We start from the raw sequence: 25075 nt of genomic DNA, 5'->3' as shown, positions 1-25075 counted from the left end.
GCAGAGAAGGCATAATTCAAATAGCAGAAGACTACTATAGAGAATTATACAAGGAGCGAGGGAATGATACCAGCAGTGGGGAAGATGGATTGCAAAGTAGCAACACATACGACATACCCGATATTCTTCCTGATGAGGTAGAACATGCATTGAAGAAAATGAAGAATCGGAAAGCCCCGGGGGAAGATGAAGTTACTGTAGAGTTGTTAAAATTGGGAGGAAGAGACATAACACAAAAACTGGCAAGGCTCTTCACAAAGTGCATTAGAAAAGGTGTGATGCCTAAGCAGTGGAATAATGCAATCATAGTTTTGCTGCATAAGAAAGGAGATAAATCAGAAATTGGAAATTATAGACCAATTAGCTTGTTATCCCATATCTACAAGTTGTTCACAAGGGTCATTACTAACAGATTAGAAAGAATACTTGATGAGAATCAACCGAAAGAGCAAGCTGGCTTTAGGACAGGATTCTCAACTATGGATCACCTTCACGTAATATCACAGCTAATGGAGAAAGCAAATGAATATAAAACACCATTATGCCTGGCGTTTGTGGATTATGAAAAGGCGTTTGACTCCATACAGCATAAGGCAATGTTTCGGGCACTGGAAAGACAAGGCATAGATACTCCATATATTATGATTTTGAAGAAAATATATGAGAGTGCTACATCCTTTATTAGACTAGACAAAGACAGTAGCAAATTTAAAATCGAGAAAGGAGTTCGACAAGGAGACACAATATCTCCGAAGCTGTTTACTGCTGCCCTTGAGGAAGCTTTCAGAAGATTAGACTGGTCGCAGAAAGGAGTCAATGTGAACGGAGAGTACCTAAACCATTTACGATTTGCAGATGACATTGTGGTCATAAGCCACGATCCCAAAGAATTAGAGGAAAATCTTAATCAGTTATGCACAGTTAGTAAGGATTTTGGACTAAAGATGAATATGGCTAAAACAAAAGTAATGATGAACAAGTATGCCACGGAAAGGGAAATAATGATTGAAGGAGCAGTAATTGAAAAGGTGGAGTCATATACTTATCTGGGACAAGTTATTAGCTGTAATAATGATAAATGGCTGGAAGTCGAGAGAAGAATAAATTTTGGATGGATAGCATTCAGGAAATATAGTCACATACTGAAGAGTAATATCCCAGTTTGTCTGAAACGTAAAATAATGAACCAATGTATACTCCCCGCCATGACTTATGGAAGTGAAACTTGGGCACTCATCAAAAGAATGGAAGAAAAGCTGAGAACTACACAGCAAAGAATGGAATGAATTATATTGTGAATCAGACTGTTAGATAAGAAGAGAACATATGGATTAGGCAGCAAACTCAAGTAAAGGACATTCTTATCAAAACTAAAGAACTAAAATGGTCTTGGGCAGGACACATAGCTCGAAGACATGATGACAGATGGACTAAGAAAATAACAGAATGGTACCCAAGAGGAGCTAGAAGAAAACCTGGTAGACAAAGGCGGAGATGGATAGATGAAATTCATGAGATTTTGAGTAGTAAATGGATGGCCAGTGCTCAAAACAGAAGGAACTGGAAAGTTGCTGGAGAGGCCTTCATCCTGCAGTGGATTGAAAATGGCTGATGATGATGATGGGATGATAGGTTTAATTTCCTTTTTTTTTTTTATTTTTATTAATTATTATTATTTTTTTTGTTTTGTTTTTATCATTGTTTTGTTCGGATATTTTATTTATTTATTTTTTATTTATTTATTATTTTTTTTTTTTTTTTGGCTGGTGCAGCATAAGCCATAGGCTTTCTTGCACCATGTGGCCATTACTAATACTAATAAACTCTTGTATAAACATGTCAGGGAAAGTACTAGAGAAAAGAATATCCTAGACCTCATCATCACACATGAATCAGATGACATAACAGGGCTGACAGTAGAGGAACCAGTAGCAGGAAGTGATCACGGAGTTCTGCGGTGGATGGTGATGAGAGAGGTAGCAAGAGTAAAGGGCAAAGGAATGGGTTTTAATTTCAGAAAAGGAAATTACGATGCCTTAAGGTACTACACGTCCTCTATTAACTGGGTAGATATCGCGCAGGGAATGAATACATTTGAACTGTGGTACGCTTTTAAAACATTAATCACAGATGCCTTGAATGCGTATATACCATTAAAAAAATACTCCACGAGGAGGGTTCCAAGTTGGATGAATAGTGAAGTTGCCACATTACTTGAGCAGAAAAAGGTGGCATGGAAAGGTTACTCAGCAATAAAAAGTACTGAAGCCTATAACAGCTGCAAGATAGAGCAATAGAGCCACAGAAAAGTTTCGACAGGCAAAGGCAGTTTATGAGAAATCACTAGCAAACAGAGCAAAGAGTGGGGATAAGGAATTCTTCACATATATAAATGCCAAGAAGAGCAGGACAAACCAGATCGGACCAATGACACCAGCTGCCATTGCAGATGAACTGCAATGGCAGCTGGTGTCAGTTATTTTGCATCGATATTTACAAATGAAAAACCTTTTGTGGCAATGGGAAATTGTGGGAGTGAAGTTGAAAAATATGTAATTAATGATATTGAAATTTCGCAAGATTATTTAATGAAAAAACTTTCGAGCCTACAGGCCAGTAAGGCTCCTGGAGTTGATGGAATATACCCTATAATCTTAAGGGAGGCGGCAAGTGAGTGCATTGAACCATTGAGGCTAATTATGCGAGCATCACTAGACTCTGGGGAGATTCCCTTGGATTGGAAAAGGGCCAATGTATCTCCTATACATAAGGGTGGCTCTAAAAGTGAAGTTGGAAATTATTGACCTGTCAGTCTGACTTCAGTAGTAGGGAAAATCATGGAGGCAATGATCAAGGGTGGAATTCAGGATCATTTGGATAGAATTGAAATTCTCAAGGATACTCAGAATGGTTTTTTAAAGGGAAAATCATGTTTAACAAATCTGGTTCGCTATTTCGAAAGGGTCACTCATGAGCTGGATTTAGGGAATAATTTCGACATTGTTTATTTAGATTTCAACAAAGCTTTTGACTCAGTCCCACATGAGCAGTTGCTTTATAAGCTGGAACAGGTTGGAATCACTTGAAAAATCCTTAGATGGATAGAAGGATGGCTTCAGGGCACGAGGCAGAGGGTTGTGATAAATGGCTATTCCTCAGATTGGGTTGATGTAAGAAGTGGGGTTCCCCAAGGATCAGTATTAGGACCACTATTGTTTTTAATTTTCATAAACGACATTGATGAAGGGATAGAGGGCACGATGTCTAAATTTGCAGATGATGTTAAAATTGGTAGAGTAGTTAATGATCACTGTCAAGCTGAGCTTCTTCAGAGAGACCTAGATAGACTTCAGGAATGGTCAGAAAAATTGCAGCTGTGCTTTAATCCAACAAAGTGTAAGGGATTACACCTGGGAAACAGTAATCCCAAAATAACTTATTCACTTGGTGGAGTTCAACTGAACCCAGTACTGGAGGAAAGGGACTTGGGTGTTACGATACGGTCAGACATGAAATTCTTTGAGCATTGTAAACAGGTTGCAAGGAAGGCCCATGGTGTCCTATCGATGATCTATCGAACTTTTGCAAGTAGAGATAAGGACGTGATAATCCCATTATATAAGGCTTTTGTTAGACCACACTTTGAATACTGTGTTCAAGTATGGAGACCGCACCTGAAGAAAGACATCGAGCTTCTTGAATGGGTGCAAAGACAGGTAACTCGCCTGGTGAGACCGGAAAAAGAGCATCCTTATGAAGAAAGACTTTGAATATGTGGGTTGCAGAGTTTGGAAACTAGACACCTTCGAGGAGATTTGATTGAGGTGTTTAAGGCTCTGAGAGGCATCAGTAAAATGAATGAGGACGAAATTTTCAAGATTATAAATGATGCTAGGACTATGGGACATAAATTCAAGTTACGGGGGGAAATGTTTAGATTGGACTGCAGGAAGTTTTATTTTAGCCAGCAAGTTAGAAATTACTGGAATAAGTTGCCTACATGGATGGTAGAGGCTGACAGTTGGGGGAAATTCAAAGGTCATCTGGATAGTACCATCGGGTCAGGGAAGCGCATAGGATGATATGTTTAATTTCCTTTTTTTATTAATTATTTTATTTATTTATTTTTTTTTTGTTTTTATCATTGTTTTGTTCGGATTTTTTTTTTTTTTTTGGCTGGTGCAGCATAAGCCATAGGCTTTCTTGCACCATGCGGCCATTACTAATACTAATTAACTAATACTAATAAATTAATTAATTAATTTGTTTTTCATCATAATCACCAAAAACATTTATACACTTCTCATTATTTTATCAAATTTTGGAACCTGCTGTGTCAGAATATAGGTTATCTAATATTTTTGCCTAAATTATTTACGTAATTTATTTGCCATAACAAAATAATGCAAAGTGCTTTGACTTCAGAAACATGATGCTAGAAACTCTGTAGTGCCAATCAAGGTCGGTGCACCCACTGCCAAGGCCTATACAGTATGGTTTTAACCTTTCATTTTTCAATGACAGAAATAGTTATTAAAAAAGATAAATAAATAAATAAAAACCCCCTCAATAAGTGTATAAATGATTTTGGTGATCATGTATTCTGTTAGAGATTTTATCAATCCATCAGTACATATTTTACATGAAATATATGTTGTGTACTATTCAGCTGAAGAAATATAGCACATTTAATGAATTTTATGAAGAATTGTAATAGCTTTCTTTTCGTGATGTATATGCAGAATATATGGTTTTTTGATGTGTATGATGATATATCATAAAAGTTTTTAGAATCAAAAGGGATGAAACTTATCGAAATTATAATGGGTGTGGTGTTCAGTAAGTGAATGAAGCAAGGGAAGAAAAAGCAGTAGGCTCTGACTTCAACATAGCTTTCTTTTTTGTTATTTTATAATAATCATACTGAAAATGCATGCACTAATCCCATCATTTTATAAAATTCTGGAACCTTCTGCATCATTGATATCCCAGTAGCTGTTGGTAACCATTGACTACACGAAACTCTAAATTCTTTCAGAAGTGTACAATATGATGCAACATTCGTGGTATCTCCAGAATTTTTTAAAATGCACAAGAATGCCATGGCAGGCCCAGGAAGCAGTCACTTTTCTTCCTGATGGCATGGGGGATGAAGTAAGAAGCTTCTTAGTTAATTCCCCCATGTCATCATGCAAAGCAGGTTTCCAGAATATAATAAAGATAGAACAAATGTATAAATGATTTTGGTGATCATGTTGAAAAAATTATGATCCTCTTAAGCAACCTGAACAGGTGCATCATATCAAATAGACCAATGTTGTTTCATCTCTTTCCTTCTAGTGTTAACATGAAATCTTTTGATATTTTTCTTTGTATTCTTAGCTGAGGACTTCTCATAATCTGCCTTAGCGTACCTAACCCCAGTGACCTGATTACAGATCAGGTCACTAATGGGGTTTGTACTTACTGTAGGTTTCCTTTTGTATTATAAGTAGTTTTAATAAAGACTTTTTTTTTTTTTTTTTTTTTTTTGAGCCCCTTGTTCCCAGGGTGGACAAGTTGGAAAATACAGTGAAGGCAGACAGATGTTTTGGTCCTGCTTTTAGTGGTATGGAAAAGCAATATTGTAACACTATTCATTAACACTAAGTCAGTTTTATGGTACAGATCTTATATTTTCCATGTTGAAAAATATATGGTCTGTACAATAATTTTCCCAACCCATGCTATCACAAACGTGATAGCTTGGTTTGGGAAAGTTATGCAACACTGTTGGACTGCTCTACATTTGATACAATCAAAGCATGGTTGGGAAAAGTTTGTATAGGAACAGTCCATGGTAAAGAAGCACTTACATAAAACAAGACACTAGTCACGCTCAGTATTAAAACACTTATCCATTTGAAGAATATAAGCTCCTTTTGCTGGCCAGGTGGAGATGTAATTGTTTCTTCTTGAATATTCAACAAACAGATTCTTATAATATTGCAGCCACATTCACTGTATGTTGTTTCTGTACCTGATTTTAGCAAACTACTTCACTTATCATTGAGAATTCTGGATGTTATTTTAAATTTGTGCAGAATACATTTTGGATGGATGGATTTAGAATTTCTGAATAATTATGCTGAACTGTTCTGCAATTACCTTGTTTGTTTGTTTGCTGACTTCATGAATATACATTGTGTTTCCCTTTATGAAATTAGCAGTAGTTTTACCTGTTTTGTTGTCCACTTCTCTGTCTCTATTATGGTAATTGCATGTTATTCCATACAGTAAATTTTAAAAAAGTTATTATAAAATGTGAATGTTTATTTTAATTTTACAGTATGGTGAGAAGGTACATCAAGTTCTTCATTTCTGGTACACTGCATGGCCAGATCATAAAACTCCAGATTCAGCTAAACCACTGCTTGCAATGTCACTAGAAGTGGAAGCCCTCAGGCATGATAACAATGGTATTACTAAAGGCCCTACAGTTGTTCACTGCAGGTAAATATTCAATTTTTTGCATCAGCTATATGTAACTTTTCTTTGTAAAAATAAATAAAATAATAATAAAAGAGGCCTACGTGCTCCGGATTCATAATGCGAAAAAATTTATTTGTTGCACAGAGCATTAAACTACAATACATAAAATTAGCTTTCGGCTGGGTGGCAGCCTTCATCGGATGAAGGCTGCCACCCAGCCGAAAGCTAATTTTATGTATTGTAGTTTAATGATCTGTGCAACAAATAAATTTTTTCGCAAATAAAATAATAAGTAAGGCTACAATAATCTCCCCTTAAATCTCTTGCCATTAAACATGGAGGGTACATTTAAATATTGTATTGTATTTTAATTATTGTATAATTGTAATTATTGTATTGTAATATTGTACATTGTAATTTAAATATTCCAAAGCTGCAGTAAAGATTTATTTATAATACTAGTATCAAAAGGTTCGTACCCTGACCTAGATAAAACATCAGTAGGAAGATGCCTTTTTTTAATATAAGTTGTCTACATATTCAATAACTAACATGCGAAATTTTCATTCCCGTAGGTGATTGTACAACAGAGGTGGAGCCCAGAATCTGAGGAAGGACACTATGGTTGACAAAGTGGAGTATCGAGCAGTAATCAAGTTCTTGCATTTGCAGGGCAAGAAAGCTCGGGAAATTGACTAAGAAATGAAAGCTGTGTATGGACAAAATTGTCCATCCTATAACACTGTAAAAAAAGTGAAAACGGGAGTTCCAATGCGGTCGTACAATCGTCTTTGATGAGCCAAGAGAAGGAAGGCCACCACCATTCATAGACAGTGAGACGGTTCCAAAGGTTGAGCAGCTGGTGCTGAGTGACAGACGTGTGATAATTCATTTCATTACAGATGCAGTGGAAATTAGTTATGGGTCTGCCCACAGCATTTTACATGACCATCTGCACATGTCTAAGGTCTTCGCACGATGAGTTCCAAGATTGCTGATGCCTTTGCAGAAGCAATGTCGAATGCAATGTTCTCGCCAACTGTTGGATTTGTGTAATGCAGATGTTGAGAACTTTTTCTGATTGCTTGGTGATAAATAACGAATGCTGGGTGTACCAGTATGATACGGAGACTAAAGACGTCAAAGTAGTGGAAGCACAGCTCCTCCCCATCTCCCAAAAAGCAAACACCACTCCATCTGCAAAGACTGTGATGTTATCCATGTTTTGGGACAGAAAAGGGGTTATCCTGACAGATTACCTACCTCGTGGTTCCACACTTACCGGAGAATACTACATAAATCTTTTGAAAAAGTTACACAATGCTTTGAAGGTGAAAAGGTGTGGAATGTTGCACTGGAACAATGCACTGGCTCACACGGTCGTTGCCACCACCAACTTTGTTGCCCAGTGCAGCTTCGAACTACTGCAGCTTCTGCCCTATTCTCCTGACCTAGCACCGTCAGACTTCTTGTTTCGAGAAATGTGAAGAAACCATGCAGTGGTTTCTTCACATTGCATTTGATTCGTCTCAGAAAGTCATCAATGAAGTGCCGACCGGGCTAGCCGGGTGGGTAAAGTGCCTACCTGGCAACCCAAAGGTCGCGGGTTCGAATCCCGCCTCGGGCTTGGATCAAAGTACTGCAAAAAATTTGGAGGTGTATTATGGCCACAGAAGCCGATGCGCCAACAACTACCGAAAAAAAAAAAAACAATGAAGTGGAATCATGGTTTCAGGCAAAAAGTGCAGACTTCTGTGATCAAGGCATTAAAAAACTGATCCATAGATGGGAGAAGCATTAAAGTTCCTGTGAAGTTTCACCTTTCTAGGGCTACTATTTCTAGGTAAGGGTACTAACTTTTTGATATCCCTCATGCTGTTTTTGAGGCAATAAATTTATTGCTAATGAAAACAATTATTTTGTATAATAGTGTGTGAATTATAAATCAAATATGGGCATATGCATAAACAGTACTTGGAGATATTAACACTTAGTCAGCAGTCTAATACACTTTGGATGACTCTGCAGTAAACCCTTGATTTTACAGAGTTATGGATTGGAGGGGGTTGTCCATTATTCTCCGACGTCTATTAAAAGTTTTTTTTTTTTTTTTAAACCATTTCTACTACACATAACTGAAAATTTAAACAGTTACTTGTGTATATATATATATATATATATATATATATATATATATATATATATGTGTGTGTGTGTATATATTAGAAATAGTGATTTAAAGTTAAACAATAAAAATCAATCTTTTATTTACCTTGACTTTATTGGTAAATATGTGATACATAGCAGAAGGTAATTTACCATTGCTACATGGTTCCAACTCTGAAAAACTTATTCAGAGTTGGAGCTAAGTTATGCAAAGTCGAGATCCTGGCAAATCTTTGGAATCATGCTCCTTAAAAACTTTAAAAATTTTTATAAACTCCTTAAAAGTTTAGACTTTGTTTTAACAATGTCCAACTTTTTTTTTTTTTTTTTTTTTGTCATGCCATATTCCTCACAGACATGGGAAATGCTCACCAGAGTAGCTTCTGTAACAACTATAATTTCTGAGCAACACTCAGATGCACATTTTCTTTTTTTGCCAGTTTTCACAGAGCCATGATGATACACTATAAATGAGGTTATAATAAAGAAACGTCACAGGCGAGCACTTAACAAAATAATAGCGAGTTCCTGGTTTTTTTTTTTTTTTTTTTTTATCTCTTTCTCACAAATGCACTCAGGATACACTGTGATGCCAGTGAAATTTTTTGTCAATTAAATCAAACTCTGTGAAAATGAGGGTTTAATTAGCTTTAACCATTGAATATTCTTTTTTATATAATGATTCTTAGCATGCACCATTACTTGCCATTATCAGATGATTAAGATTACAATCGCTGCCTCTAGACAAGTTCAATTTCTGAATTCTGTTTTTCAGACTAACAAATTAAAGTCAGAAATTGCACAATAATAAATCAGTACAAAACAAAATGAAATCAAAATCAATATATTTCTTGCTGACTTGACAAACATGTACAAAGACATATAATGGTAATTTTATCCTTTTCTGAAACATTAATTGAACACATTTCTCTTCTGTTTTATTTATTGACATATCAGCAACTAAGTTGAGAATCCTCAATTCATTCATATAAAATTTTTATCCTTGTAGCCCTCTTTCTTTCTGATTTTTATTTTTTATTATTTTTTATTTTTTTATTACTGCATCAGTGCTTCAGCTTAAAAAAAAAAACTTTTGAGGTTCATTTGCAATATTCATTTTATCCCTAAAGTACATATGTTTGTAATTTAGGCTTATATATAACCCATGCAAAAGTTTCTTAATACTAAATTAATTATTATTTGTCTGGTTGCTATGTCCTTTTAGAAAGACTTCATTCATTTACAAAACCTTTCTTAGCAATTCTGACACTAAATTATAACTTAACGATAAAACAAGTGTGGGTCAAATTATATATGTGGAATTTGTAATCTAATGTTTTCTGTTATCTACTTTAATACATTTTAAAAAAATTTTAAACTATGTTAAAATATATATATATATATATATATATATATATATATATATATATACAGTCGAACTTCCCTATAACGAATTCAATAAATCCAGCGAAAAAATTCGTTATAGAGAAATTTTATTATACAGAGAATATCTTTTTTATTAGAAATTATCTAATTAGAAAGATGGAAACAAATCTACATTTATTTTTAATGTATTTTATTTCAAAAACATACTTATTTAAATTACGTTTACACAATTTTTGCCGGTAAGTATCACAAATTAAAAAAAAAAGTCTGTAATTTTCATTTGCACAGTACAATTAAAAAATTGTCTGATTCTCAAAGAAAACCTCACATTTGTTCAGAGCATTAAAAACATTATCAGGAACATTTTCACAAAACTGTAGACCCATGCGAAACGGCGCCTCCGTAGCCAGGTGGGAAGGAGCAGCAGTGTGTAGCACACACTTCTTTATTAGACTGGGGTTCGAGACCGTCACCACGAAATACAGAAGATGCAGAAAGGTCAGGGAATAACCACAGCATATCCCGGAGCAATATGGCCTTAGTTGCTAACCATTCAACCCATACGAACCGTTAATCAAGCGTTAATCATTTCTTCGCGAGTTGGCTTTTCTACGGGTTGTTCTGATGTGTCATCGTTAATTTCTTCGTGATCACGGTCGCATTTAACACTGTTCAGCAGTATTTCATCTTCATTTGGATGTTCTGCTGTGATGATCTACATAAACATAACTATCTAGTGTTATTTCATTTTCGATGTTTCCTGACAATTCTAATAATGTCCAAAAGTTTTTCAGTTGTGAAAGGGACAGTTCATCTAGTTCGTCCAATCGTTGTTCGACTTCTGTATTCAATGCAAATCCTGCTTTCGAAAAACAATTTTGAATAGTATATTCTGTGACATCGTTTGTCCAAACTTTTGCCAGTTCAGAGATCTCTAAGGTTAATTGTAACCTCCAAGTTTCTATTTTTGATAATGCATTGACAATCTTCATTATTATTCTCTTTTGATAATGAAACTTAATTTTTAATAATTAATAATTTTTTAATAATTTTTAAATAATTTTTAATAATGCCTTGGTCCATTGGTTGGTAACAGACAGTTGTCAGTTACCAACGCGATTTTCCTTTTTTCTTTTGTTATACGCTTGTCTAGTTTTAATATCCATTCTTCAAAAATATCACTTGTCATCCATGCTTTTTTTATTAAAAGGTGTAGTCAACTTCCAAAGATTTTGTGCCTCTAAAACATCTAGGGTTTTTTGATATTCTGATGACTAAAAGTCTTAATTTTTCACTTCCTGTCATATTTGCTCCAACTAGCACAGTGATTCTTTCTTTGCTTTGTTTTCCGCCAAAACATTTATCATCCTTAAAAGCAAGTGTTCTATTCAGTAAACATTTAAAGAATAAACCCATTTCGTCAGCATTAAAAACATCCTTACGCTCATTCTTCCAAAATCTTCTTTGAGGTATTGTTCCGCCAACTGTTGCAATCTTCTTCGCTTACATTAACGCTTTCTCCACAAATAACCCTTTCCACAATTCTGTGGCGCTGCTTAAATTTATCTAGCCACCCAGTGCTCGCATTAAATTCTATGTCCAAAGGACTGTGTAAATTTCAGAGCTTGTTGCTTAATTATTAGGCCCGATATTGGGATATTCTTTTCACGTATCATTTGCACCCATTTTAGAACAGCTTTATCAACATCTTCGTATATACACAACTTAATTCGCTTCTTGTCTGCTCCTCCTTCAATTGCATTTAAAATCGTAGATAAACTGCTTGCAGATGTGCTATATTTATCCGCAACATCTTTTTTCTTAAAACCCTGGTCAATATCATAACAATCTTTGCTTTATCATTAATACTTAAACACTTTCTCTTCGACATTGTTTTCGCAATTGTAAAAATTACTGGACTGCAGCTTTTGCTGATACATACACCACAAACTTCGCTGCACTAGCCATATAGTGAATTGTTAGTACAGGTACCGCCTACTCAATGACGTTCGCTTGCCAAGTCAACAGTATCACTCACTTTGAAGAAATATACGACTTTGTGAATTTCTTTTATTCTGCTTTCATTCATATATACACGAAAGAAAATTTATGATTAATGTATGCTGTATGTTACTTTTCAGAAAAAAAAATAAAAAATACAAGAGCATATAGCCTATGTGATTGATGACGAACAAAATTAAAAAAAAAAAAAAAAATCATGAAAACCATCTACTGGGAGTCCAGTTAGACGAGAACGGACATATCATATAATGATTGACATGAAGGTCACGTGGTACAATTGCGGTGAGAAGCGAATGTCACTCAGTAGGCGTTACTAAAAACGGACTATGGTAGCATTCTATGTATTGCCGCCGCAGCATGCTAAAGGTTTACCGCAGCGAATTTCGTTTTCCCCTGAGCCACATCAATTTACAAATCTACCCTATTTATTGTAAAGTTTATGATCACTTTTAAGAAAACCCATTTGGTTTAATAATTGTAATAAAAATGAAACAAAGACCCTCCTACAGGCATCAAATAATCATCCTTTTAGTGGCCACACGTGTTCACTAAAAGGATGATTATTTAATTCCAGATGCTAATGCACAATTTCGGAAGGAAGGAGGCAGTATATTTGAGCGGCTGTTTAGCAGTAAATGCTTGAAAATCTTCAAAAATGCTTTTACTAATTTTTTAAAAATTCGTTATAGAGAGACTAACACTTTGTTATATGGGGTTAATTTTACATGTAATTTCGTTTCAAGTGCAATGTTTCGCGAAAAGATTCGTAATATAGAGAAATTCGTGAAATAGAAGTTCCAATGTGTATATATATATGCAGGGTGATTCATTACAAATCAGAATCACATAACATTGCAGGGACCGAAATGTCTTCGTCATGCGGTAGAGGACGTTGAACGGGAGGTCGCGTGAACAGCAATCCCGCTGGAAGTCAGCATTTGCGAACCGTTTCTGTTGAAGAAACCAAGTAGCAAAAGTCCTCCGGAGTGAATAATCCGCAGGCTCCAATGATTGGACGCTTTGCAGATGGTATAAACTCATTTGGTTTGTTGACAGTATCCTCCATACAGTGAATTGGGAAATACCTAATCGTTGGCCTATTGCTCGATTGCCTTCTGCAAGATGTAGGACATTCTCCTCATTGTCTGGCGTCCTCGTTGTTCGCTCTCAATTCATGGTACCTCTCGTGAAACAACCAGTCTCACGTAACCTTCTGTGCACACGTGTGAAAATCGTATGATGAGGAGCACGCCTGTGCGGAAAACATTCCTGGTACAAGCGCAGAGCGGCGCGCCCATTACAGTCCGCAGCTCCATACACGAGGTGCATGCCGGCCAGTTGAACATTTGAATACTCATCCATCCTACTGCCTCGGGAACCGATTCGCAAATGCTGACTTCCAGCGGGATCGCTATTCACACGACCTCCCATTCAATGTCCTCTACCGCATGACGAAGGCATTTCGGACCCTGCAATGCTATGTGATTCCAATTCATCTTTGTGCCCCCTACACCTACTGCAAGTTTGCCGCACTGGTAGTGAATCGCCCTGTATATATATATATATATATATATATATATATATATGATCTTTTCGTTACTAGTGTACATAGTGAATTGTCACATCTCTCAAATTGCGTTATCATTACGCATTGTTGTCACATGCTAATGATTGATAGAGAGAATTCACAATAGATTAGCTGTTCATACAGTCTGGCTGGTATAAAGCTTTTTAACAAAGTAAGCATTTTTTCTTCATTCTTACAAGTTTCATCTTTAAATAAATGAAGCTCAAGTCCACATAACTTATCCAAACAGTATAATAAAGGGAATAACTTACCCAGTCTGTATATTGGTTACATATATGGGAAATCAATAAAAATTCTACAATATCAGTCCAGCAGATTATCAACCACTTACTCTAAGTGGTTGATAATCTATTTAGTTAGTATACAGTCTTATGGTTGTATATTAATACAAAAAGCATGTGTTGTTAGTGAAATTTAATTTCATGCTAAGTCATCAGCTATACAAAGGTACGTGAAGCAAACTGAAGATGGTATGGACATCTAGAAAGGATGGGAGAAGGAAAATTAGCTAAACATATATATTCAAAACAAAAATGAATGGTAATAGGTCCAGAGGTAGACATAGAAGTTGGATTGTTGGTGTCAAGCAAGGATTAAATGAAACAGGAATTGCTGTGTTTTCATCTAAAGATCTAATATGAATTTGTATTGCATGGAGAAAAATGATACCGATAGTCCTGAAGGACCTGATTTGTGCTGTCATAGTGACATACACCCACCACGTACTTTTCATTTCATTTAATTGAAGCAGTATGCTAGTCACTCCCCATGCTAGGCGCCTCCGTAGCCAGGTGGGAAGGAGCAGCAGTGCGTAGCACACGCTTCTTGATTAGACCGGGGTTCAAGCCCGTCACCACCAAATACGGAGGATGCGGAAAGGTCAGGGAATGACCACTGCATATCTCGGAGCAATATGGCCTTAGTTGCTAATGCTCCTAAAAAAAAAAACAAATAACAATAACTTCCCATGCTGTTGCATATATGTGACTAGAGCTCATCTGCTTATAGTGACCTAGCATAGCAAATCAGTAGGTTTTTTTTTTACAGTTGTTTTATATAACAAGAACTGTAAACAGAGACCACCACTTTGGGTAAACTTAAACAAAAAATAAAATTAAAGAGATTTTGAGTGTGATATTTTATGTTGCACCCTGGGTATTTGCATTCAAGTGAGCCAGCAAGTTAGTTGCCCCTTGTGCAAATGCACATATGCAACTATAGCTCACCTGCTTGTTAATTACAAAACTTTTCATTCAGTACATTTTGTAAAAACAAAACAGAAACTCCACTACTTAAACACACAAAAAACAAAAGAGATTAACATTGAAAGCAACTTTAGCCTTGTGGTAGGGATGGGGCCATCACATCCTACCACAATTGGTAGGTTACTACTGTCTAGGCCAGTGGTTTTCAACTGGGGTGCCGCAGCACCTTAAGGTTATTTCATTATAAAACGGTGTACAGTATGGTAGGGGTGCTGCAAAATAAAATAAATTACTTAGGGGTGCCGTTATTAAAAAAAAGGTTGAAAACCACTGGTCTAAGCTCTCATTTATAATCGTATCATTTTCTTTATTAGTTTTATTAATCCTTTTTATGTGTTTTTGATGAACATGTACTAAAATGCTCAACCTTATATTTAGCCTTTATTTTGACCTTATATTTAGCTTTCTTAAGCTTGATATTTGTTTATTACTTATTTTAGAGAGAGAAATATTTTTAATTTTTGGCATATAAATTTTAGCTTTACATTACCACTGTAATAAATATATGTATTGGCTTTACTAACAATTCTTATTTTAAGTAATCTACTTAAAGTTAAGTTTTTCACTTAACTGATTTAATTGTGGCATGTAGAGCAAATGAAAGATTGTTCTTTATTATATAAGAAAAAATATTATTATACTAAAGTTTTTTGTCATTTTTTTTCTTTCTTAGTGCTGGGATTGGAAGGACTGGGTGTTTTATAGCAATTAGTATTGGAATACAACAATTGTTAGAAGAAAATATGGTTGATGTGTTGGGAGTTGTATGTGCTCTTAGAATGGACAGGTAACGTAGATAATTTTTATTATTATTAGGCAATAAATTTTTATTACCTAATATAAAAATAATATAAATTTATAATTAATATTTAGGTGCTAAATATTTTTCTTTGAATTGCACTGATTATTCTGGTTCTGATTTGAAATGTTCTTCAGGCATTTCATAGAAATACCTAACTTTCTTTTTTGGAAGGAAAAAGAAAACTTACTTAGATATGTGTCAGCTGTTTTCAGTACCTACACTAATTAGTGGTAGTTTTCTTTGAAGTGTATTTTTGTTATAAAAATAATATAATATTTTCATTATTTTTGTTGCAGTTATTCCCTCCTCCCCAAAATGGATTATATGATACCCATGCCTGTAGGTTTTTGCTTTCAACATGGGGACAACAGTGCATGTTTCACTAGGCACAGCTTGGTCATCTTGCTTGGAATGATTATTATTAAGGGGAAAATGGGATGTCTGGGATTAGACAAAAACTAGGGACTTATGCCCCTTCCCCCCCTCCAATTAGCAGTTGATACTCACCCAGTATTAATTGCTAATGGGGGGGTTCAGTAATATGAACCGTCCTTTTACAGCATTTTGGGACTCATACTATTTATCTGGCTTATTTCATGTTGCTTACATTGACCTAGATGAGGTTTGGGTTATTAATTTGAACAGAGGTCAAAAGACCTGCCATTGGTTCAAGGGATTCCATCCATATCTGCAGCACCTTGCCTAACATTAATAATCATAGGAGGGTTGGGGTGGAGTAATATCTATCTTTGAGGCATGATATATGTTGTAGAAAGGTACATAATGGTGTGTGTGTGTGTGTGTGTGTGTGTGTGTGTGTGTGTGTGTGTGTGTGTGTGTGTGTGTGTGTGTGTGTGTGTGTGTGTGTGTGTGTGTGTTGGAAAGAAAGTAATTGGCAAGGTACTATGCACTGGCAGAAGTTGCATTGACATCCTCATTTCTTGGTGCCCATGTCACTGTTTGCATTAAAGGAGGTGTAACGATTCATTGTGCAGCAGTTACTGAAGACATACCATTGTCAAACCCCTGCATATGCAGTTTTATTTTAAAGTTTTCATATACAATAAAATCCTGTGTCAGTATACTTCGAGGTATATGAATCATTTCTTTGTATCAAAATTTCATTCTAATGATATTGCTTAAAATTATCACTAAAAAAAACCATTATTTGTTCAAATAGGCACATTATAGCCACAGCAGCTTATGTGGCGTAAAAATCCCCATAACACACACACACACACACACACACACACACACACACACACACACACACACACACACACACACACACACACACTTGTTCAGATAAATTCTGCTGCACTTTTCTAATATATAGACATAACAGCTTACACTTTAATTTACTTCAGTATTGACTTTAAAGTCAGTAAATAATAATTTTTAAAAAAATTGCCAGTATGCGGTACCAATTAGATTTTAGCATAATCATTCAAAAATGGGAAAACTTTTAACAGAAGGTGCAAAACTAAATCCTTTTGCCGCATCATGTAAAACTTTTGTTCCTTAATTGACCCCTCCTATAGCCATACTTGCATTATGATGGTCATTCATAATATTCACATATGAAAATCAACACACACACACCCACATAGGTAAACTTTGAAAATAATTCCTTGTACTGAATTCTTTATTGGAACTGTTTTGCTCAAAATAGATTTACAAATAAGGGAAATTGGCCAGGACCTGTAAATATTTTGCAAACTTTGAAAATAATTCCATGTACTGAATTCTTCATTGGAACTGTTTTGCTCAAAATAGATTTACAAATAAGGGAAATTGGCCAGGACCTGTAAATATTTTGGTTAAATTGAAACTTTCTTTGAAATTCGTTGTAACTGGATTTTATTGTATTTTTAACTGCTCTTTTAACTTTAGGTTTAGTAATGTGTTGAAGTATGTAGACTGAACCTGAAAAAAGACATCAAGCATCTTGAAACGGTCCAAAGATGGGCAGTGTGCTTGGTGAGATTGGCAAAAGGATGTTCATATGAGGAAAGACTGAATATGTGAACTATGTAGCTTTGTAACTAGGCACCTTAGAAGAGACATTGGGGGGAGGTATTTCTAATTTTAATTTTATGTGTAAAGTGAATGCTGCTACAGGCAATTATCATGGCCAAATTAAATTAACTCATCTATTTTTGAAAAATGGACAACTGAGAAACTTTTAAATAACCTGCCAGAAAATGCTGGCATGTTATGTAAAAAAGTATTATTACAGTAATCAGCAATGTGCATTTCAGCCAAGCAAGCCTCCAAAATCATCAGGTAGAAAAAAGTTGTCTAGGAACAATATATACCCTGCAGCAAACCATTAATTAAGAAACGTTGAACTTTTAGATATGGTTACAAGAAATATCCCACTGAATAAAAAATATATGCAGGCTGTTCAGTAAAGAATGATCATAATTTTTCATGAACAACCATAAATTTTGCTATTTCTAGCTGAGCTGCAGAATTTAAGACCAAACCAAGCTGCATCACATAGAAGTTGCACAATTAATTCATGCATTTAGTGTGATCTTATCTGTCTTCCATCAGCTTGATGGAAGAAGTGTGCAAGCTTTTTTTATACCTACTGATGATAGCGAGGATGAGAGAGAAACAGAAATGATGATGATGAAAAGGTGGTGATAATGAAAAGTAATATTAAAAAAAGGTTTGTTACTAATAATGTTGGGTATTATGTTTTTTCCTAGTTTTTCTTTTCACATTTGTATATTTTTAAATATTATCTGCAAGTTATATTTATCATACCACTGCAGCCATATTTTTGCTAGTTTGTGGCATTTGATAATTAAGGGAATAATTTTAAACATTTTGCATGTGTGATTTCTTCATTTTATATATAAACAAGCATTATACTTATTTTATTAAACTTTCCTCTGTAGAGGAGGAATGGTCCAGACTGCTGAACAGTATGAGTTTGTCCATCAAGCCTTGTGTGTATTTGAACACACGTTGCCAGACCAGTCAGGAGAATGAAGTCTAAACCAAGGTAAATCTGCTAACAGGCTCACATAAATGCTCATCTGAAGTCATCCACTGCCCTGTGCAGATCTGCGCAAGTATGCCTTGCAATAGCCAACTGGAGAAGCAGAGCACAGGTTGTTTCACTCACTAGTATTTTTGTTCTACTACACAAAATGCATGCACAGACACACAGATGCAATCATAATACATTCCATTTACATTTTGTGTGTGCATATGTGCAGTATTTCTCACAGGCACTGTGGTGTACATGCTGTATTGAAGTTAGGAGTAATTTCTTTAACATCTAGTCATATGTTCCTTCTCATTGTTTTATAATTTCACTTCATTATATTGTGCCATTCCATTTTTATTGGACAAATATATTTTGACTATTTTATAGAACAGTATAATTTTGCCTTTTTCATTAGGAAATGATATTTTTGTTGTAAATATATTGTTACATTCAGTATTAAGGTTAAAGATAAGTTTTATTTTATTTTTATAATAATTCATGTGAATTGTTTTCTACTTATTGTATATGGATTATTTGTTTTGACAGCTCTGTATTGTCTAGAAGTATGTATTTGTATAGAGCACTGTAGTATATGCAAGTAGATAATGTAGGGGTGTTTTTTTTTTTTTTTTTTTTTTCCCCACTGTATTATTTCTCATGTTGTCAGTGAAATGCGACATTCTTTTGCTGAACTTCTTGTCTTCAAGTTTAAAACTTTTTTTAATCAGAAGTGTCATCCTTGAGAATTTTGGAACCTTTAAGATTTTCTCAGAGTATGTGAGAAATCGTACAAGCTACTACATTTATCATGGCAAAACTGTTGTCAGGTGCTGACTTTGATATCACAAGTGTTTAGGAAAATAGTGTCATTCTGTTACAGGAATAACTGAGCAAGCATTTGTCTACCCATAATCTTCAGATTAACAAATTTCATGAAAAAAAAATGGTCTTTTATTTTTTATTTATTTATTATTATTTTTTTTTTACCACAATTAAAATTGTTATGCAGGATATGTGTAAGTTGTTATGCAAGAAAATATCATTCATCAGATGTGTATTAACTTCTGGTGTTGATTAAATTAAAAGGAAAATGAATATTCTCTATCTTAGATCGTAGGTATAGCTTAGCTTAATTTTTCTCTTATTCTCTACATTTAATCAAAGAAAATTTTTCATTTTAATTTATCCAAAATTGTAGCATTGCTATTATTTATAACAAATATGCTACATATATTGTGAATGTAATGCACATGGGATCATTTCATATAATCACGTGCTGGTTTATGTTGTTGAAAGTGATAGAAGCTATACCAAAAAATTTCCCATAAAATATAATGAAGGATATGTTTCTTTTTTCCTTTTTTTGTGTGTTTTCACACATAATGACCAGCTCATGGCCAGATATAGGCACAACTTAAAATTTTTCAAGATAATATACACTTTCAGTAATATCACAGATTTTACCTTAATTCTGTGACAGACTAAACAAAATACTGTCATAGAAAAACAATTTTTATATGACAGTATTTTGTCAATTATGTTTGTGTTATACAGGAAATTGTATATGAAATTGTAAAGATAACAACAGTCTTTGCAGTGTAAGGACCAGAAATGGAACATCATCTTTATTTTTAATTACTCTTTCTCAGGTGACATATACAAGGGAACATTGATTTAAATTGAGAAAGGATGGCTGCAGAATTGATGTGTGAAAATTTGCCTTTAGCCATAAATAATGACTGTTGGAAGGCTCCCATTATATCTGGTGGAAATGGAAAGTTTATATAAATTTAATTTAAAGGGGAATATTTTGAAGAAATGGGTAAATTAAGATAAATGTAATATGAGGGAGTAAATGTAATTGTACATTTACACTCTCTCTCTCTCTCTCTCTCTCTCTCTCTCTCTCTCTCTCTCTCTCTCTCTCTCTCTCTCTCTCTCTCTCTCTCAAGTTATTTTGCTAATACTAAAATCGGATTTAATCAGCAGAAATATTCTAATGTAGAGTTAGGTACTAGGTACTGGATAGTTACAATTAAAATATCCCTATTTAAAGCTGTGTGGAGTATGATCTAATGGAAGAAATGCAGATAAATTTGGCCATGTATGTCCTTTAGAAGATGTGATAGAAAATTACACAAAAAAAAAAAAAAAAAAAAGTATAGTACCGTTGTCATTTTATTGCTTGATGTTCATGTAAAGAGCATTATTAGCAACACATGACATATGGCATAGCTAGTGTCAAGTATATTAGCATACATTAACAGTGTGCTCCTGTTCCTGAATAACTATAATGATCCAATCAGTTCTCAATATGTACCTTGGTGTGGTCACCATTGTGGTTTATTAAAACCTCAAACCAAGTAACAGTGTGGTCATCTGCAGGTGACCACGCTGTTACTTGGTTTGCTCATGGTGGAATTTGTATGAATACAGCACATGAGAAACATGCTGCACATTGCTGTCCTTCAGGGTTTGCTAGGTCAGGAATATTGTCACAATACACAATTTCCTACAAGCAGTCAAGGCAGCCAGGCTGAAAGAAATGAGTGGTCGATTACCTTTTCAGTGATAAAGTACTGCCACAGCAAGTTCTTGTGAAGGTAATCCATCTTGCATAAAATTTGTTGTTTCCAGCCATTCTTTTTACAGTTGTGGAATGACGACAGTCAGTAATATGTCTCAGTATCATTGGGTGATTATTGAAAATGTTACACATCCAGTAGGATGGCTTCCTTCAAAGAAGGCTAACAACAAAGTTGGCTATAAACTGTATACCATACATTGACCTCAGATGGATATCGGGGAATTTCTTGTATTGCACAGAATTGCTACATTGATTCCTGAAACTTCCTAAAAATACATTGTTTCATTTTAATAGGATGTTCATTGCCCCATTCAAATGAAATGGACCTTATTATTGTCTGCCTCCATTCCATTATTGCCAAAAAATTGAAAACAAATGTCAGTAAAGTTTTGCAGTTGTTGTTCTTATTGGAATTTGTAGATTTGAACCACACTGCTTCCATTTCAGTGGTAGGGCTCCATAATCAAAACATGGTCTAGTAAATTTAGAATGTTGTGCTCGTAACATTACTTTATCCTCAACTTCAGTATCTTATACCTTCTATTCCATATTTATGTGCAAGTGGAATGGAGATGTAAACTGTTCACATCACATCTTTTCTGTTGGTTAGTGATGATTTTTAGGACAAATTTTATTTTTGATATAATTCTATATGGCGTTCTCTGAAGAACATAACTGCCAAATTTCATTGCACTTCCTCCATTAGACTTTTCTCCAGACAGCTAAATAGAAATACTTTAACAATGGGCACCTGATATATATATACACTGAGTGATCACTGAATTATGACCACCTACCTAATACTTCGTAGGTCCTCCTTTTTCTCTCAGCACAGCAGCTATCCAACGTGGCATTGATTCAACAAGATGTCGGAAGCGTTCGGGAGGTATGGCCAGTCAAGCTGTGTGTAATGTGGTCAGCAATGCAGGTATGGAGGTGATTGGTGTATCCAGACACCTGATATGCCTTTCCATAGTGTCCCACAAGTGCTCTGTGGGATTGATTTCAGTGTAACCATTCCTACACAAGTGCCCAATGACTCAGCGCATTGTCATCTTGGAAGACACCATCGCCATTTGGGAAAAGTGTAATATAGCGGCGTGTACACAGTCAGCAAGTAGTTGATGATAGCTGAGACCACTGATATGTTGTTCCACATGCACCACGGGTCCAGGTTCCTGCCAGTGAAACATGCCCCACACCATACAACCACCTCCACCGGCCTGCACTGTCGATACCATGCATGATGGATGAAGAGCCTCATGTTGTTGACGCCAAATCCGTACACGACCATTCACGGTGTGTAGTAAATAACTTGACTCATCCGACCAGCCACCTTCTTCCAGTCTTCTAACATCCAACTTGCATGCTCTTTGCACCAGGCAAGTCTTTTACGCCGATGAACCTTGGTTAGGAGAGGATGCCGTAGAGATCGTCTGCTGGTATAGCCCATATGTGTGATGCATGGTCATGCCAGATATTGTTTCGGGTTGGCCCATGTTGTATTGGGTAACCAACTCTTGAACAGTGCTGCACCTGTACGAGTCATCGGACCCAGCACTCACCTCTAACATCAACCTTTTGCTGACTTTGGTCATTGTTTGACCATTTTGATGCTCATCCTGGTACACTTTAACTATGGTGGCTCTCAAACACCCCACCAGTTCAGCCGTTTGGGAAATTGAGGCACCAGCTTGTCGAGCACTCACAATCTGTCCTTTATCAAAATCTGATAAAACTTTCCTTTTACTTATCACGCTCGGAATTTTACTACCTACTGAACCACTGACACCTTATCTATGCTACGTAGGTCAACTAATTCCGCACTCTCGTACCTCACGTGGTCAATGGATCGCATTCAGTTTTCATAGGGGTGGTCATAATTCAGTGATCACTCAGTGTATAGACAGTATTTCGAATGTAACATATTTTATAATGTTAGCCAATCAACTAGAGCCATATAGATACAATCTATATACCTTAAATGGCTTAGATATGGATATTAAAATTCTGTCATTAAGATAATTTATCTAATTACCCAAATATTTGAGAAGATTCTTCTTCCAAAAAATGTGTATCCTAAGCTTATATTGCTTATATTTGTACCATTTCAGCCATATGGCTGAAATGGTACAAACTTAGGATACCTTTATAGAATGTTTGGAATAACAACTAATAAAACTTCATTTTTGTTGATCATAAAATTTGTGCTAGCATTTTTATCCATGACTGAACACTGAGTTATGACCAACTACCTAATGCCGTGTTGGAGTGCCATTCACACAGATAACAGCTGATATTTGCCTAGTCATTGACTCCAGTAGATGTCTGACGAGATCTATATGGATCTGCAGCATACTGCCGCCTGCAATGCTTTCCACATCGTTGGAATAGATGACAGTTGCATGTCCATATGCCTCACTTCCCATTCCAAGACATCCCACAGGTGCTCAATTGGATTGAGGTCAGGCCAATTTGGAGGTCAATCAAGATTGGTGATATTGTCACTGTTCCTTGAAATCACTTATGCACAGTGTTGGGCCTGATAACACAGCACATTATCATCTTGGAAGATCTTATTTCTGTCTGGGAAAAAATGCAACATGGCAGGGTGCACCTAATCTCCTAAGAGCTGCCAGTAGATCTCACTAGTGAAACATTGGTCCATATGCACTAGGAGGTTCCCAGTTCTTTCCAGAAAAACATGCCTCATATTTAGCAACCACTGCCATCTGCCTGGATAGTGGGTACCATACACGATGGAATTTTGTTGCTTGCACCACTCATGAAGGTATTTGTCAGTTTGTTGCACTGTGTATTTGGATTCATCCGACCTGCATGCTCATTTCCAGTCCTTCAGTGTCCAACTAGGGTTGTTGACACTGCAGCATTCACCATCGACAATAATCAGCGATGAAGAGAGGGTGTCTTTTGGGTTGTCAGCTATGGAACCCCATGCATCTGAGTATGCAGCACATTGTCATTTGGGATATTGTTCTTGCAGGCCGCCGTAGCCTAGTGGTCAGGCGCGCGGGTGCATAAGTACACGTGCCTTGAGTGACCGGGGTTCAAGCCCGTGACTACTGAATACGGTGCTGTTTCTAGTATTCTGTCTGTCTTGTGAACTCCTCTGACCGTTGGGTCGTCCCGGAGTATAAACAGAAAATTTATTTATTTATTTATTTATTTATTGTATTGTGATGTCAACTGTTGCACAGTCACCTGCTATTGAGCTCATCAATGTGCTGCACCCTTTGCTAACCACAAATATCCACCTTGTGTGGTTCTTTACAGTTCTGTCAGTGGGAGTTGGTTTGACCTGTTCACACCATTCTTTGTACACCTTAATCACAGTGGGCCGTGATTAACCGACAAGACATGCTGTTTCTGATATGGAAGCACCTGACACACGAGCTCTCACAGTCATGCCCTTTTGAAACTCTGTGATATCTTTACTGTGTGCCATAACTGCTACTTTGTCACTTTGATTTGTTAGGGGGTGGTCATAATTCAGTGATCACTGAGCGTATATCTTTCCTATGTTATGATTTCCATGGAATCTTTAAGTAGATATATTTTTATGGGTTTAAAAGGGTATGATTATATGCAAGAATAAGATAATGAGTACACTTCTGTATAATGTAAGTTCAATTTAATTTAGAAGAAAATCATTTACAAATTAAATAAAACTAAATAATCCAACCTCTCACTGGAAGTCTACTTTAGTGGATAAAGAATTTTAAACTTAAAATAGCTGTTAATACTGTAATCATAACAATTGAAC

The 25075-nt window shown here is 35.7% G+C and overlaps 1 protein-coding gene across 2 annotated transcripts in view; it reads left to right on the top strand.

The window, feature by feature from the left end:
• Window positions 1-25075, top strand: part of LOC150079966 (tyrosine-protein phosphatase non-receptor type 5-like) — a 185948-nt gene that overhangs the window by 141145 nt on the left and 19728 nt on the right. The window contains exons 13-15 of one of the 2 annotated variants that reach the window (XM_090382829.1): window positions 6329-6492; window positions 15572-15685; window positions 18610-18716. In XM_090382829.1, coding sequence (XP_090238955.1) covers window positions 6329-6492; window positions 15572-15685; window positions 18610-18703 — 372 coding nt within the window. In that variant the 3' untranslated portion in view covers window positions 18704-18716. Of the gene's footprint in view, window positions 1-6328; window positions 6493-15571; window positions 15686-18609; window positions 19020-25075 lie in introns of those variants that run through there. The other variant, XM_090382828.1, reaches the window with a different exon arrangement.

This window comes from Mastigoproctus giganteus, chromosome 10, assembly GCF_048544385.1.
Source record: "Mastigoproctus giganteus isolate SK-2022 chromosome 10, ASM4854438v1, whole genome shotgun sequence".
Lineage (NCBI taxonomy): Eukaryota > Metazoa > Arthropoda > Arachnida > Uropygi > Thelyphonidae > Mastigoproctus > Mastigoproctus giganteus.
Note: the sequence above shows the minus strand (reverse complement) of the source record. Positions and strands in the feature narration are given on the sequence as shown.